Here is an 18048-nt window from a genome sequence, read left to right as displayed (position 1 = left end):
CCTGCTATATGGAAATAGTGGCAAAAAAGAAAATAATAAGTAGCCAAAATATTAGTGTGGCTTGTGGGGAAAAATATAAGTTTAGAATGCCAATCAAAAGTTTAATCTCTTCGAGAATGTGGACAGTGGCTTCCTAAGTACTTACAGTAGATGACCATAGCATGCAGCATCACAAGTTTCGAAAATACTGGCATGCCCAAATAGGAATCCAGATAGTCTAGTGCTGAATGGGAACTTCTTGCATTGTGTTCTTCTTTTCAAAGTGTTGTATTTAGCTCTAGCTCTTTGACCTAAAGGGAACATGAAGAACTCAGCTGGGTCCATGGAGGTGGTCATTGAAATAGAAGACCCATCTGGGTAGGCTGAAGGGAGTGGAAAGGTTTTAACTAGCGGAAAACTGGAGACCAATTAAATGACTTGCAAGAATATGAAATGCAAATGGCTTTAATCATAACCTCAAAGGAGTTTCTCATCACAAAGCTCTTTATTCGGGTGAGTTATAAGTTATTATTATGGAGCTAAAAAGAGGTTGGGAAAAGAATCTGTATAAAGTAGCTGAGAAGGTAGCATGCTCAAGACCTGGTGGAGAGAAGACCTCTTGAGACATCTTCCAACTCTGTAATTCTGTATTGCCCAATTCTATACTGACTGCAGGGGCAGAAGTACAAACCACACATGTAGAATCCATTAAGGGAGCTTTAGTTATGTTAGACTGGTATAACATCTCAAACAGCTTTAACTTATACATTGAAGCAAAACATTGCTTTTGAATGTGCCAATGAAGTTAGGAGTTTTAGTAATTCGTTGGTCTAAGGAATTTACTTTTTTCCCCCCTGGTTATAAGTGCTAAGTTTAGTTTTAAAGCTAGTTTAAGTTACCTTGCAATACAAAATTGGTGATTTCTGCCCCAAATTAAAGTCAGAATAGACTGAAGTTCTGAAGTTTTGGTACCAGCTCAATCTCATGCAAAGGGCTTGAGAATTCAGTTAGTAGGTCCACTTACTAGCTTGCATGATTCTGCGATAATGTATTCTCTGCCTAACGTAAACCATGGCTATCTATAATGCTTGCTCTTGCTGTTAAAGAAAATATAATACCTTCTTTACTCCCACAGTGGAGGGCACACAGTGGCATTCAGTAAAACTGAGAAAGTGTACTCCATAGGGTGTACACCAGAAGGTGGGGTAAGCGCTCAGCTCTGTCCCTGAGCTGCTCGGGAACAGATTTTAGTGACCACAGTCAGTGTTGGCTGAGAGCAGCAGCTCCTCTCCTTGGCCCAGTATGGTGACTGCTCTCTGACTCCCACTGGCCTGCTCTAAGAGCCTCTGGTCTATGCTTCAAGTCTAAAGGAGAGGCAAGATACCATGGGGCAAGCAGGTAGAGGCCTGCCAATATGGCCAGCCGAGTTTTGAGAAGAACTAACATATCTATAGTTAGTTGTGCCTCATCTCCTTAAGACAGTTTGTCCTCCAGGGGCGTCTGGGTGGCTCAGTAGGTTAAACCTCTGCCTTTGGCTCAGGTCATGATCCCAGTGTCCTGGGATCGAGCCCCACATTGGGCTCTCTACTCAGCAGGAAGCCTGCTTCCCCCGCCACTCTCTCTGCCTGCCTCTCTGCCTACTTGTGATCTCTGTCTGTTAAATAAATAAATAAAATCTTCAAAAAAAAAAAAAAAAAAAAAAGAAGACAGTTTGCCCTCCAGTTATGCTCCAGTTTATGGGGAAATTGCCAGTGGGGAATCGGGTAGAGAAAGCCAAGCCTGTCGCCACTCACTCAGCATCCCAGGGTCAGGTGTTTTGCTCCTTTTGTTCTGACTCTTCATCAAGGGGTGCTGTTGAAAAATTCCCAGGGATTTTTCTTCAGAAGGAATCATTTAACACAAGTGCCATCATTTATTTCAGAAATGATTCCTCGGCTGTCCATAAATGCTAACGAGGTACATACCAGTGCATTCCACTCAGCCTCTGCGGCGGGAGGCATGGAGGTACTGGCTCTCTGCAAGCCAAGTGGCTCTTTACCACATGTCAGAATCTACAGTCAGGTGTGCCTGGCTCTTCCTTTTTTTTTTTTTTTCCTTCCCCCATATTGCCTTAAATGACCCCAGACAGAAAGAAAAACAGACATGGCCGAAAAGCGAGTAGGGTGGCTGAGATATTGCTAACCACACACATCAGTACATACGGCAAGTCCTTGATCATTCCTGATGAGAATGGAGATATTTCATGTGATGCATATTTGAGGTAGGACTCTGGGTAAGGCACCCTGCTAGGTGCCCTGAGATAGACATAATCTCTTATTCTCAAATTACTGATAATGTGGTAGCTGAAATCGCACAAATGATAAATACAAATATCTTTATTCCAACACATGTACAAAGTGTGATGTTTAATGGACAACGGCCTACAATACACCAGGCCTTAGTGTGTGAAGCTAACTGGCTGGGCCTTGGTGACTGACCTTGAGGATGCCCTCTAGGAGGGAAGTCAACAGCTATGGAGAGTAGGACAGACTGCCCCTTTTCCATGTGTCCCTGACCACCATCAATCTAACCACCATTGCCTCTCCTGGTCTCCTGTGGTAGATATTCCCCTGTGATTTCCCTGCCTTCCCACATACTCCTGCATGCCCTCTTTGCCCATTGCAGTTGGCCAACATTTTTTAAATGTAATCAAGATCCTGCTGCAGTACTCCCTCATGGTTACCCAGCCTTGGACACTGGGACCTTTGTGAGCCTACACTTGCTGTCCTCCGTGAACTCACTCATTCTTTCCTTTCCTCGGTCTTCTTTCTCTCCCTTGAACAGGTCAGGCTCTTTTCCACCTCTGAGTTTTGCCATTAACTGTTGTGCCCAATGAAACTTCTGTGCCCAGAAGGCAAAGCCATTACGTTTTACCGTTAGGCATTTTCATGTTCATGGGGCAGTTTCTGGAGCACACATAACTTTCCTCTCACTGCCACACGTTTCAAAAGAATGGGTAGGGCTGGAGGACTGGCCTTGTCAATAGAGAATTCTCATGGGAAAGGAAAACATTAAGCATGTTCTTGGGAAGAATGGAAGTCTGAAAAGATGAAGATAGAAAGCGTCATCCCAGAGGAGGGATAACTGGAGGGTTTCCAGAAAAGACAGGCAGGGAGAGGACCACGAACTCAATGGCAGAATTTTATAAATAGGATATGCTTTTCAAATACCAAGGTAGATTTTTATAAAAGCCAGTGTCAGAATCGCAGTGAATAAATTCATTTCTATTATGGACTAAATGTGACTGCCCAAAATTTATATGTTGAAATCCTAAATGCCAGTGTGATGGTATCAGGAGGTAGAGCCTTTGAGAGATGATTAGATAATGAGTGTGGAAGCCTCCTGAATGAGTACTTTTTTATTTAAAAAACAAACAAAAAAAACCCCAGAAAACTCCTTTGCCCCTTCTGCCATGTGGACACGGTGAGAAGACAGCTATGAAGCAGAAAGTGGGATCTCACCAGACACTAACTCTGTTGGCACCTTGATCTTAGACTCCCCAACCTCCAGAACCATGAAAAGTGAATATCTGATATTTATAAGCCCTCCTGTATGTGGTACTCCATTTTAGTAGCCAAAACAGATGAAGATAACTTCCAACTTTGCACATTCTTTCTGTGTAGAGAATATACTGGGTGCTGTGATTCTGTTACCAACAGTAGCCTTGCAATGAACTTACTGGGGCAGGTGCTAAGACATGCCTATCATGGCTGGTGACTTCAAATGGGTACCAATTCTTAAACTCTATTGTTGTCATCATCATCATTGCTACCGGTTTACATTTTGTTAAGGTATAACTTATATATTGTAAGTTGTAAAAATCTTAAGTGTATGATTCAGTGAGTTTTTTATATATATAAAAACCCATGTCCTCATCATCCATATCGACATATAGAACTTGTCCAACATTTCAGGAGGGTCCTATCTACCTCCATCCAAGGCAATCTCTATTTTGACCACAACTGCCATAAATCAGTTTGTGACATTTTTAACAGCTTTATTTTCTTGAGGTATAATTAACATGCAGGAAGCTACATATCTGAATGGTATAGTTGGTGGGTTTTTACATACATACATATAGATTTTTTTTTCATGGAGATATATATCTCCATGAAATTACCACAGTCGAAAAGACAAACCTATCATCCCCAAAAGGTCCCTCATACCCCTTTGTAAATCCCTCTCTGGCCCCCAGAATTCCCGTACTCCGTGTCTGTGTGTAACCATGCATTTGCTTTCTATCCTAGACATGAGTTTGCATCTCCTAAAATGTTATACAAATGGAAGCATAAATAGCGTGTTTACTCTTTTCTGGTCTGTGCTTCACTTGGCATAATTGTGTTGAGATGGACCTTTAGGTTGTTTCCAGTTTTTGCCTATTACAGATAAAGCTGCTGTGACTGTCTGTGCATGAGCAAACACATGGTGGGGCCAGACTTTTCCATTTTAGCCATTCTAAAAGGCGTATCTCAGAACCTCCTAATGGTTTCAGGGTCCCATTTCCCCAATGACTAATCATGTTGAACATCTTTTCCTGTGCTTTCTTTCCCCATGCACATCTTCGTTATGAAGTATTTGTTCAAATCTTCTACACATTTTTTTTAAAGTAGGCTGTTTTCTTTTTTCTTTTTATTGAGTTTCAAGAGTTTTTAAAGTATAAAGTTATAAAAACAGAAGTCCTTTATCAGAGATTTGCAAATTTTTTCTCCCAGTTTGTGCATTGTCCCTTCATCCTCCTGAAGGGCAGAAGTTTTATTTTGGTACTACCTAATTTCTTCTTTTGTGAATTATGCTTTTAGTGCCAAATCTAAGAAGCCTTGCCTCGTCCAAGGTCACAAAGATTTTCCTCTGTTTTTTTCTAAAAGTTAACATAGTTTTAGGCTTTCACATGTAGGTCTCTGATCCATTTTAACATAATTTTTGTATATGGTACAAAGTAGGAGCTGAAGTTCCATTTTTTAGCGGGCAGATGTCCAGTTGTTCCAGAATCATCTGTTGAAGAAACTACCCTGTCCCCAGTGCCTTGCCTTTGCACTTTCTTTGAATACCAATTTCCCATATATATATACGGATCTTTTTCTGGACCGTTCCACTGACCATTGTGCCCGTCTTGACACCAGTGCTACAGTACCTTGTTTAGTTAAATAACAAGTCTTGTGACTAGGTAATAAAAGTTTTCCACAGCTTTATTCTCTTTTTCCCCTCAGGGTTATTTTTGCTTTTTAATGGGTCGCCTCTGGTGGCTCCCTCCCCCTTTTGTTTATCTTCCGATACCAGTCTGACGTTCCCACTCCGCTTTACCTGCCCACTGGCGTCTTCTGCCCCCGTAGAGATCCAGATGTGTATAATTCTAATCTCAGGCTGATTTCATGGGTGATCGGAGTTCTTTGGTAGATAATCAACTCACTTTAGGGTACAGGTTGACACGGCGCCTCCTCCTACTTCCCCGCCATCTTGTCCTCCCTCTATTTTTGCTCTTTGAGATCAGTTTTCTAGTCTGCCTGATGGAAACTCTTCCCAAAGCCTATTTGAGCTTGGGGTGCTCTTTCCTCTATTCGTTTTGAGTGGTTCTTTCTTTGGCCTCAGGTAATTTCCTCACACACCTGTGGTGAGAAACATGCAGCTAGCTATTCACGAGTGAATATCTGTCGATCTCCAGCATTCTTTCTGCGTGTAGTTTTCTCTTCTTCATGACTCTGATGTGAGGATAATGACCCCTGGGTCTCCCCAGGCTCTCTGCTCTGTCTCTTCAACTCACACACCAGTCTCTGCCTAGGCTCCTCCTTGCACCACAGCCTGGAAGAAACTCTCAAAGCAGCAAATAAACTTGGGTGATCATAGGACTCGCCTCATTCATTTCCTGTCTCTCAAGGGTCCCTTTCCTTTATTGTTCCACATAGTTTGTCCATTTGGGGTTGCTTCAGGCAGAAGGGTGGACACAGCACCACTCATTTCTGCTGTGTAGACACAGGAGTAGAATTCCTGGGCCATAGAATATCACATATTAAGCATTAGGAGATACTGCCTAGAGTTTACCAAAATAAATTCAGTTAATTTTAGTTATAGATCCTTTTCACTCATGTAAATGACATTCATTCTACCCAGAACACGTCCCTAGATTTTATTCCTCCATTTAACACAGTAATGAGTGAAGGTGTCATGTTCTTAGTGACATCATTGACTTTTTTTAGATGTTCAGTCAGTGATGTACACCCTCACCTAACATGTGTTACTGAAAGATTTAAGTAGTGGTGGAGGCGAAGAAGAAGGAAACCAGAGAGAACAGACAGGTAAGGTCTGTCTTTGCTTGACTGATAGTCATAATTATATCTGACAGCCTGTGTTTTCTAAGTAATAACAGCTTTGATTTTTCCAGAGACCTAGTGATATTATATGTTTACTACGCAGTCCATTAAAGAATTCTCTGCTGCTCTGCCTCCAAGGCAGGAAAAATTCTCCTTTTGGAGGGAGTAGTCTTCTTCTCACATCGAAGGCAATCCCCATCCTCTTAACACCCTCCCGTGGTTCTCTTAGACTGACTACGCATAGATTATACGCTCACCAGTAGGCGCGTAGTGTCAGGGGGCGCCGCACCAGGCCTCCTTCCCCCACATGAGGGGGACAAGGAAGCAGAGGCTGCAGAAATGACTCACTCTCTTCTCACTGTTAGGGCTATTTGAGCTCAGGAAGGCTCTGGCTCTTTAGCCACCCTTCCCGACAAAATAGTGAATTTCTACCAAGCATGACATTTCTCTGCAGAGAGTCGCTCGTTGGCCTGGATAGAATGGAAAACAGCAAGAAAAGCATAATATTTAAAAAAAAATCTCTTCTTCAAGTTTTTATCCCCAGCCCTTGAGCTTCTTGCGGAGTAATTTAATTCGTACTTGAGTCAGGTACTGCTGCTTTGATGCCTTTGTCTTCAGATCCTCTGTTTGTAAATCTCCCCTAAGAATAGATCAAAAATGATGTTTACATCTGTTTCCAGATCTGAGGAAGTAAGGACAGAATAAGACTCTATGATTACAGTTAACCCCTTCGGTTATTGCGCTGCATGTTACAGAGTTTGGGACTGGATTTAATCTCCTCAGTAGCCACCATGGCTCTCACCGCTCGAAGCCTCGGTGTCCTTAGCTTGGGCCTGTTCACTCTTTTGGCAGTTACACCACATCCATCAGATGTGTTACACCCTCTTTGTATAAGGTGTGAAGTTGCAGTAGCTATCGCCAGCCAGGGTTTATAATTCATTGTATGTTTACCCTTTACCCAAAATGCATGCAAATTGATTTTCTCCTCAAGTCCGTGGAGAAAAGTCTCAGGAAACTAAAAAATCATGCACAATGGGAAATCTCAGATTGCTGAATCTCAAGCCCAAAATTGTGTTTTCAGGGAGGCTGAAGCAGACAGAATTGCTTACAAGAGATGCTGCTAGAATAAGGATTGCAGGAAAAGAGATTTCCTAAGAAGTTCTAACCCAAAATTTATCTCCTTCTAGTGTCCTGATATTCTCTGCGTTCTTGGTTTTTGCCATTTTCTCCACTCTCCCTAGTTCTCAGGATACTCTTCTTTTCTTTGAAGAAGATAGTTCAAATCCCTTACAACTGTGGTTTGACCGTGAAACTGAACACTTGAACCTGAAATAAACTTTTGTTTGATCCTTGATTTCCGGTGGGCTTAGGAGCTATTCTTCCTTCCATTGAGGAGCTGTTCGTTTGTTCTCTCCTTCGTGTGTACGTGCATACATAAACCAGCGCTTTATATGTCGATGTATAACACACAAGACAGCATGGAACGTGATGGGGACACTGTTGGTCTTGCCGTGGGGAGCACAAACCCTCTGGTGATTAAGCTTTCTGGTTCCCAGCTAAAGCTATAACAGCCCAAGACCACCCATGGTGCACCTGAACCCCTCATAGTCATTGACTTGAAAAGTAGAATAGCCTGTAAAAAAATAAAATATAATAAAAAATAAAAACTACATGTTTTACAATTTAAAAAAAGAAAGAAAGAACCAGGCAAAGGAGCTTAAAATTAGAAAGGATTACGTTTTAGAAATACCAATTAGATGTCATATTGACATGTGACATTGAAGCTGCATGTTCCAAAAGTAATGCTGTTTCCTTGTTGGTAATTTGCAAACATTGGAAACCTGGTAGAACTTTCTGCAAAGTTGGTGCAGTTGGTGGGGGGGTTGCTCGCTGGTGCTATTGATGTGTAAGCTGTTAATACTCTCCATATAGTGCTCTACCTTCATACTTGGGCTTTTAAGCAGCCTTCTTAAGGAATACTTGATGCGGGGATGTTCTTTTTCCCCTCCTTCTCCTGAAGGATTTCTCCAAATTTCTGTGAAGAAGTTTCACATACAAATAGTCCCTTTTTCAATATCCCTCTGGAAAAATTTCATGGGCTTTTGATCTCTTGGTCCTCCTTTTCCTTCTCCAGTTTGGAGGGGAGAATGTGATATAAGGTACAGGCCCTGGAATTGATGATACCAAATAAGGAATCTTCGTGTGGAAACTTTCTTTGTGATTTTCCCTACTGTAGACTAAGGGAGTCTGCCTTTAAGAACAAACCTCACAGCCCTTGCGCACTGATTATCCCCTGTCTTCCCCTTTAGGATTAGTAGAGCAGGGACTGTTAAAGGCCATCTTACCATTTTCCCCAGGGCTTGGTGCTCAAGACTGAATGTAACTGGTTTTTTCTGTGATGATTGTTTATTTGGATGAAAAATGCCTTCCTAGAAGCAGGCAGATTCAAGAATACCCTTTCAGGCCTGTTTGGGTCCTGTCAGGAATATGGCCAGAGAGCCCTCCGGACCTTACATAAGGAGAAGAGGAATCGGGCCCCAAAGACCAGCTTGGCCATTTCATGAATTGGTCTGGTTGGAGCCTGTGGAGTCTGAACATTTACCATGTCCTGAATGGGAACACACTCTGGGAAGTCAATGATCAACCCTGTGTAGAGCACGCCATGCTCCATTTCCCACTAACTATAGCAATGATGGCGTTCCCTTGTTCTGATATTTGAGGGAACGATCTCTATATTCTTGCTTCTCAGCTTTGTAAACATTCCGCTGTCTCACCAGATAATACTGTGGATGCAGCCTCAGACCTGATACTCATTTCTCCTGAGGTACTGTGAAATCTACCTAGAACTATCATATATTAGAGTTTTGGAAGAGCATTAAGGAAACCAGCTCCAGGTAATCATTTCTCACGTTGGTCTGTGAGCCCAGTTCTTTAACACGTCGGCATCCAGGAGGTGTGCTCAATTTTGCTTTTACTTCTGGAACCACATTTCAGAGGATTTCTCCCTCTCTCTCTCTCTGTCTTTTTTACCTTTATGTCAGCCACCTCTGACAAAGAGCTGCCCTGATAAAATTCTGTGTAGATATCACTTTTATTCCTTGCTTCAAATTGTTTCTCACCACAGTTTTGTTGAAATCCACATGTCTGGCCATTGGACCCCAGCAGAGCAGAGAGCTAAAGCATACCACGAAACACCAACTTTGACCTAACCATAAGGTCATGGTAAGAATATGATGAAGTTTTAAGATATTTTAGGTATCAAGTTGTGGTAAGCTCTGCATTTTAACTACCTAGCCTCAATATCAAGCTATATTGTAGATACGATTTGTTCTTCAGCACCCTTTTTTTAAAAATAGCAATGATCACATAAAAATGGGAGATGATTCAGTTGGAATTTAATTTAATAAGAAATGTGTGTACGCATTGGGGAAGGTATGTGCAACGGTGCTGTGAAGTGTAAACCTGGCGATTCACAGATCTATACCCCTGGGGCTAATAATACATTATATATTAATTTTAAAAAATTTTTAAATTTTTAAAAATTAAAAAATATAAAAAAGAAGAAATGTGTGTGCGAATGTTAGTGAATATACGAAAATACCTAGGAAAAATGAAATGGTAGGGGATATTGGTGATGAGGAATAATTTTGTTTATATGATGATTCTTTGTTTCTTTTAAAATAATATTTTAAGACTGAAACTAGGTATTTTGTATCTTGAGCAAAATTGACTTTCCTGTTTGGAAAGACTGACAAGTGATGCTGTGTGAATAATGAGATTGCCGGGGAAAACTGTAACTCCTTAAAAAGTCTTTCAACCATTAGACCTTGAAATGGAAGATCAGCCTGTTAATCACTGGCAGACCAGGTACCTTCTGCTGGTTTGCATAATATGCAAGCAACTTGAATTTCTGTCTTTCTTTCCTTATCAGGATTTGTCCTTTCCTCCACCAGTTCCGGACTTACCATAAGACCAGGTTGGATCTAAGAAAGTGCTTTGCTGTTGTCTGGCTTGTTGGTTTCCAGTTAAATAGAATTTTCTGATTGGCCAGAAGCAAGGCTGGTGGTCTCTACCCTTTGACTGGAGCTAAGTGTTCTTATTCGTATTTGAACAGTCTTTCATGGAGGTCCCTCTTTTTTTCTCCAAAAGACCATTTTTATGTCATTAGTTCATGAGGGAAAGATACTTTACCACCTGAATAATGATGGTAATGATATTCTAGACATGGTAATTCCTATCACTGCTTCTTAACTAGAGCTGAGGGATAATCGAAGTCTACAGGAAGGCTAATGAGGAGGTGTGCCCCCATGAGAACCACACTTTTTTTTTTTTTTTTTTTTTTAAATCAGAGTTGGTAGCAAAAGGACCTGGGTTTGGTTGGCCCCATGCTACTGTTTTCCTCTGATACCAACAGAAAACAGTGGGTAACGCGATAAATGAAAAAGCGGTATTAGACCGGATCGCTCCAAGACATGCCTTACTTGGTGAGTCTCAATGCCTATGACACAGTGCTCTTAGAGAAGCCATTCCCAGGTAAATTGTATAATTATATCTAGGGAACATCTGTATTGTGACTGGCGTTAGCACCTGTCCACACTTGCTTATCACCACTTTACCTTCAAGTGGACCTCATATGCCAGACTTTCCACTGACAGCTCTCTAATTTGAAATTATTTCCTTTTTAATGTAGGCAGAGCCATGTATCTATTTATGGCTTTAATATGCTCTGTTCCTCTTTAACTTCAGTGAAAAACCAAGTTTATTTAAAGGGAAATACTAAGGGAATAACAGTTCATGATATTGTCAAAATCACAACAGCAGTATCATTATTAGAACAAAAAATTCAGTTAGCCCTTATTTAATGAGCTTCCCACATGCAATAAAACGTGGCATTTGACATTTCAGCAAAATGCTACAGTGAAAAGAGCAGTGAACCCTAAGTTCGTTTTGCAAGTTGCAGCTTTCTCATTTATGAACAGTATTACTTTGGCAAGTCTATGCTTTCCATGCCTCAGTTTGCTTGTCTGTAAGTACAGTGATGATAGCAGTAATGCTGCCTCTGTCACAGATCTGTGGTCAAGTATGAGAGAAAAAAATCAGAAACTGTATTTTTAAAAGGTTTTCAAGAAATTTAATTGCCAGAGGGCACCTAAAAGGCTGGGTTGGTTAAACATCACACTATTGATTTCAGCTTAGGTCATGATCTAGACCAAGCTCCATGATGGACTCTGTGCTCAGTGGGGAGTCTGCTTGGGACTCTCTCTCTCTCCTTTTGTCCCTCCCCCCACTCGCACATTTGTGCACATTCCCACTCTCTCTTTCTGTAAAATAAATCTTTTAAAAAAAAAACCTTTAATTGCTGGGGAAAATGTCACTTGTTATTATGTCAATTTCTAGGATCCTACCTCACAAACTGGTAGGAGGGAACTTGCGAGATCCATGTGGGGATTTATCTACCTCTTACATGTTTTAGGACTCAATAGTCATGATAGCAGTTTGGGTTTTATTCTTTTCAAATATTCCAGAGAAGCAAATTTTGAGTATTTTATCCAGGTTTGAAATGAACCTGTTTTGCAAGGAGCAAAGTTTAGTGAAAGAAATAACATGGTGAGGGAAGTTTCTGCAGAAAAACGATCACCCAGGTTTTTTTCTATGGAATTTTGACATGCAAACTGAAATCTGAATGGTGGATAAGAGACAATCATAAAAAAAAGAAAGAAAGAAAAAGAAAAAACAAAGGAAGGAGTATTTATATAAAGGGAACAGCATTTGCGAAGGGTAGAAGGGGGTTGCTATTTCCTGGAGCAAAAGATGGCAGGAGCCTGGTAGACAGAAGGGACAATGGAATGGGATGGGAACGGGGAGGTACTCAAGAGCCAGATCATCTAGGGCTTTGCAGGTCATGGTAAGGGCCTTGGGTTTTATTCTAAGCATTGGGATGCCATTAAGAAGGTTTTAAAAGATGGTTCATGGAGCACTGGGTGTGGTGCAAAAACAATGGATTCTGGTACACTGAAAAGAAATTTAAAAAATAAAAAATGTAAAAAAAATAAATAAAAGATGGTTCAGTCTTCGGTATTTAACTTTGAATGGCTGGACTGCTCAGGAATTCCAGTGTGGGAGATATCATAGAAGTCTGGGCAAGGGCGCATGGTCTGTTTGCTAGAATGTGGCTGCTCCATGAAGCCTGCCTGACTTCCCCCAACTCTGCCCTGGTCCTCAAAGCTCTCTCCTTCCCCAACATCTCACTCAGATGACTCCTGCCATGCATGAGCACTGTTCTGGATCATTCTGAATAACCCCACCCCCACCACCCAAGTTCTTGACTTAGAACCATATCTTATTCAGTCTTTGAATTGCCCACAAAACTGACTTTCATGTTTCCCATCTAATAAATGTCCTGTAAATATTTTTGAAATAAGTTAATACACTAGCAATGATTTCAGCAGTCCCTGTGTTCTAGAATCACCTAGGGAAGATGAAAATGTGGATACCAGGCCACACCTCCAGAGATTCTGACTCATGCGGTTTGGTGTATTTGTTGTAAAAACTCTCAGATGATTCTGGTGTGCGGTTGGAGAGGAGACCCAGGGAACCAGGCTGGTTCTGAGTGGTCTTAGCTGGGAGTACCATGCTTACCCTGCCTCCTTTAAATGCCTGTATGTATTCCTTGGCATCGTGAACATTAAAGGCATGACAGAAATGCCCTGGTTATCTGCCCTTTAAAGTTATTCAAAATAGTGACTACAGAGTCTTATACTGACGGAGTTGGACAGAGAGCACTCCAGTATTACCGATGCAGGGTATGCTCTCAATCAGCTGGCTTTTGGAGGGAGAAGAAAGATTCCTGATTTTCACTGAACATCCAGAATTTGAGTGACATATATTTTTTTTTATCATCTTTGGACCCCAGAAGCACCAAAACAAGAAAGGGGATAAAACAGGGCTCCTTCAAGCACAGAACTCAGAAAGTCTGGCAATGGTGTGTTTTCTGCGGTTGTTTTGATTTCAAGAAGGGGAAAGTCTTTATTTAACTCTATATAATGTGTATATAATAATATAATTTTAAGGCACCTGCTTCAAAATAGAAACTGGGATGTTGGAGATAATAACAATAAACAAAAATTAAACCAAACCGGGCTCGGTGCCCAGGAACACTACCGAGATTCCAAGAACTGGGCAAAGAATAAGCGAGCAGAAAGAACGAGTCGGGTATGTCTGAGCTGTAAGTGCCTCGTGGAAAATGACCACTGAGCGCTCTGTGGCGCGGTTCTTGTTAGCAGTTCTGTGGGGCATCTGCATGTGGGTGAGGTTCCCTTCTCGTTTCAGTGACAGACTTCCAGGGAACTTGCTTTGCTAAAATGTCAATCTTAAACATGCCAGTAATTACAGTGATCCTGCATTGTGTTCGAGTTTTTATAATGCTGTGAACCACTTGGAAATAAGTGGACCAGAAGTAAAAATAGGCGTTCATAACGACTTTAAAGCTAAAAGGAAAGCCTTCATGTTTCCCAGGATGCCTCAGTGTCGTGTAATTTACATAAACAAAGGAGGAAATCCTCTTTGTGTGTTTAGGGGTGTGTGTCTAATACAGGAACCCATGTTTTCCTGTTATTGAAAAGAATTCTGTAATCTTTTCGGCACATTTTAGGACCTGCCTGTATTCCAGGTATGTTGTTTCCTCTACCATGAAAACAGAAGAGCAGGGCATGGGTGTCAGAGAAACCTATTAGATCTCATAAGAGACACCTGAAATAAATGCATTAAGTTAAATGGTTAGAGCCCTGGGCAGACTGATACTGTTGCCTGAATTTAGTTCGGAGAATGGTTATTCCTCAGAGGACTTAACAGACTTACACACGGAGCCATGAGCCAGACAGGCTGCCTGTGAATAGGAGAGTATAAAATTTCCACTGATCGCGGGTGTTACGGGGATGATGACTTTTTAACCATGAAAGTAAACACAATTGGTATGAAATGTTCAAAAGCTTTTAGCCAAATATAGCTGACATAATGAGTAATAAACCTAAGCATTATTTAAAATTATGTTTTAAATGTTTGCTAAATTCTGGTTTGGAGCAAAGGGGAAAAAGTGTCATAAAAAGAGTTCTTTAGTCTTGGAAGCACAGGGCTCTCAGCGGAGGCAAAGGCAAGGCACCCACATCTCATTCTGCTCTCGGTCCCTGCGTTCCTGCTCTAATGACCTGAAACTGCCCTAAATTCTCCTGTGTGTGAGGGAGAATCTTCTTACCAGCAACCATGACTGGAGTAGATGCTTTCTGTCCTTCATCCCTCAAAGATTCTTTTTGCCATCTGTTGAACATCACATAGTCATCTGGAAATGTAGGACCTGCGGGGTTACTGGAAACAAAGAATGTGCTGCCGACGCACAAGCTTATTGGGATCACATTCATTACAAGTAGTACTTTCCACTTTTTCTAATTCGCCTGGTAGCATCATTTCTGTGAAGTTTTATAACTCCTACAGCCAGGCCTCAGGAGGTTTCAGGAAAGCCCTTTGAAAACCCTTAATTATCGCCCCGCTCTGGAGGCTCTAAGTCACAAAGTAAGCAGACGTAGAGAAACATCCAGAGTGACTCTCTCCTAGTGGCTGACGCTTGGCCTCTGTCTGAGAGGTGACAGTGTCCATCCTCAGCAAAGGAAGAACTGATTAAGGCTGGGAGAAGGAGCTGTCTCGGCCCTGCAGGTGTGGGGCCCTCAGAAGTTTGGGAGGGGTGCGGTGTGGGAATGCCAAATATAATCAGAAACAGATGCACACTAGATTGAAAGTGGACCACAGTTTAAAGCCAAATCATCATTTTTAAGTGAAGCGTTACTCCGTATCTTACCAGTGAAGCCTGATACATTTACACTGGACTATCCCCTTCGAAATAACGCATTGCAATTTCCAAGGGCAGCCAGTAACCTCTGCTTCCTTTCAAATACAGCTTTCCCCAGTACCTCTACCCGATGCTCACCAACCCGGTGTGTTGCTTTCCCTGCAGCTGATCATCATGCCCTTGTGGGCCTCCTTTAAAAGTGCTTGGTGTTCCTCGGTTCACTTGTGTTTAGTCTGAATGAATGACGACATAAATGAAGCAGCCTCCTCAATTATAATTATATTGTAACTGCGTGAGAGTGGAGAATATAACTGTTTCTTTTGCGTTCACCCCTCATCAAAGATACACATGTGTGTGTGTGTGTGTGTACATGTAGGTGTAATGAGAAAACCGATCTGCATGCCCCCTAATGTGAGTGGTCTTTTCTTGGCAGTGACAAACAAGAAACCCACCCAGGCATCCATCACCAAGGTCAAACAGTTTGAAGGCTCCACGTCGTTCGTGCGGAGGTCCCAGTGGATGCTCGAGCAGCTTCGCCAGGTTAATGGCATTGATCCTAATCGGGTGAGTGAATGCCCCATTTTGAGCAAAAGTATTCTCCTCACACAGTGACTCTCTCGCTGGCCTTGGCAGTGGTGGTGGTTGTCTGAGTCATCTCTAACAAAGCTGTTTCTCTGTTTCGGAGATGTGGCTAAGACTTTAGGATTTCTGTGTCCTCATGGGACACTACAAATCTTTTCATCATGTTTGATGCAGAAACGTAAGGGGACGCATACTGAAGAAATAAATGTTCTCTGCTGTATGCTTATCAGCCAAGTGCAAAGGGCAGAGTTCAGATGCCACGTCCATGGTTATTAATATGAAAAACCATGTTCATCAAAGCTTCATTTATCTCCTAATAACACCAGTAATTAGGGTTTTTTTTTTCACCAAAACAAACAAACAAATAGATGGCACCTTACAAATTAGGTATTTGGATTTAACATGAAAAACACTTTAAGGTAGAATTATTTATTTAAGTACTTTGCCTTTTGCTCACACACACTCACTATACAAAACCTTAGTAATGAAGAAAAATAAAATGTAAATTGTAACTATATACTAAAATAATAAGGGAGAATCTTTTCCTTACCGAGGGGTAGGAGCAAGATCAATTGATAGGGCTGAGAACCTGAAGGAATCCTTTTGCAGGTCATTGAGAAGGCAGCATGTAGTCTATTCTTCCAGATGCATGTGTGGTACGCGGCGGGGGCTTCTGTGATACTAGCCTGGGGACATCTTTAAATACTCTTAAGATTTGGGGGTTTGCTTGATAAACAGAGGAAAGGAAGATGGACCTTCTTTCCACATATCTAGGTGCAAATAAAGATGAGCCTTGTGATTAAGAGCCAAGTTTTGAAAGGTGTTTTTGCCTTTACGAGTCTTTTGTCAGGAGTGAGCTGAAGGCAGCGGTTTTTATGGATTGAGATCAGTAGTTATCTCACTGTCTTTTCCAGGATTCTGCAGAGTTTGACTTGTTGTTTGAAAATGCATTTGACCAGTGGGTAGCCAGCACAGCCTCTGAAAAGTGCACCTTCTTCCAGATCCTCCACCACACCTGCCAGAGGTACCTCACGGACAGGAAGCCGGAGTTCATTAACTGCCAGTCCAAAATCATGGGAGGTGAGTGGGCAGTTGTAGGGCTCTGCTCAGCCTGTCTCCTCAGGCTCACTTTTACATAAAAACTTAGGTGTTCTACAGCATAATTAAAGACTGAAAAAAAAGAATCAGGATGCTCAGAGCTAGGCAGCATGAGAACCATTCTAAGGAGTTCTTCGCATGCTAAATCCAGTCACAGTGGTGTGTTTCACTCTTCACCAAAAGCCAGCCTTTTTAGAAGCATCAGCCCCTTAGCTAAGATGACTTCTACTAGGAGAACTAACCTGCCCCTTTATTGGGAAAACCTTTCAGTTTGGTTTCTTCACCACCATTCTTGTAATTTCATTGCAGAACACTGTTTTCTAGGCTGTTTTTTTTCCTGTGAGTTCTCAATGAATATTCTCAAATATTAACATACAAACTCTTACAGATGTAGTCCCCTTTCTTTCAAATAGCAGCTAGCATTTTGTTTATCCCTCGGATGGTGTACAGAGCAGAGTGAGGCTGAGCGCTCTAAGCCAGCCTTGAGGGGTGAGGACCAGTGTTGGCAACTTAATGAGAAACATTTAGAGGGTGCTTAACACATTTCTTTTAGGTGGCATTTCTTTTTAGGGAATAGAAACTGAGCTAAAAATGTTTTTAAGAAGGCTTGCTAATCACTCTGTGAGTTGAGGAAGAGCATTTCTCTGATTGCTCTTTTTACTGACCTATTCCCCTGGTTTGAGGGAAAAAAAATTATGTGCCAACTTGGTTTTAATCAAATGTCAAATGAAGGTCACATCATAGACATTTCATCTTCTCCTTGGCCTGTATGTGTCTGTCATATGAACATGGCATGGAACCCATTGTTCCACGCTAGCCCCTGACGTACATGGTGCCATTTTGCCACTAGTCTGCTAGATGTCATTAGAGAAGACACTAGCCAGCACTTTGTTGTTATCTCCCAATGTGTTGGTACTCCTCTTGAATGGGAGGTTGCTTGTATCCTAAAAACCTAGAAAGGTCTTCCTTAGGCGTCGATGCAGTATTTTATTACAGCTTCTCCATTTATCCTTGAAAAATGTTGATGAGGAGTGCATATTGTGTTCCAGTGGCCACATCCTGCACACAAAAGTAAAAACTATTAGACGAGGGTGCCTGGGAGGCTCAGTGGGTTAAAACCTCTGCCTTTGGCTCAGGTAGTGATCCCAGGGTCCTGGGATCGAGCCCTGCATCGGGTTCTCTGCTCAGCAGCAAGCATGCTTCCCC

At 41.8% G+C, this 18048-nt stretch overlaps 1 protein-coding gene across 1 annotated transcript in view; it reads left to right on the top strand.

Moving 5' to 3' along the window:
- The window catches only part of STXBP6 (syntaxin binding protein 6), a 254986-nt gene that overhangs the window by 186895 nt on the left and 50043 nt on the right, over positions 1 to 18048 (top strand). The window contains exons 3-4 of the mRNA XM_059373023.1: positions 15596 to 15726; positions 16659 to 16824. Coding sequence (XP_059229006.1) covers positions 15596 to 15726; positions 16659 to 16824 — 297 coding nt within the window. The remainder of the gene's footprint in view (positions 1 to 15595; positions 15727 to 16658; positions 16825 to 18048) is intronic.

This window comes from Mustela nigripes, chromosome 13 (genome assembly GCF_022355385.1).
Source record: "Mustela nigripes isolate SB6536 chromosome 13, MUSNIG.SB6536, whole genome shotgun sequence".
NCBI lineage: Eukaryota > Metazoa > Chordata > Mammalia > Carnivora > Mustelidae > Mustela > Mustela nigripes.
The sequence above is the reverse complement of the archived record's forward strand: the minus strand, read 5'-3'. Positions and strand labels throughout refer to the sequence as shown.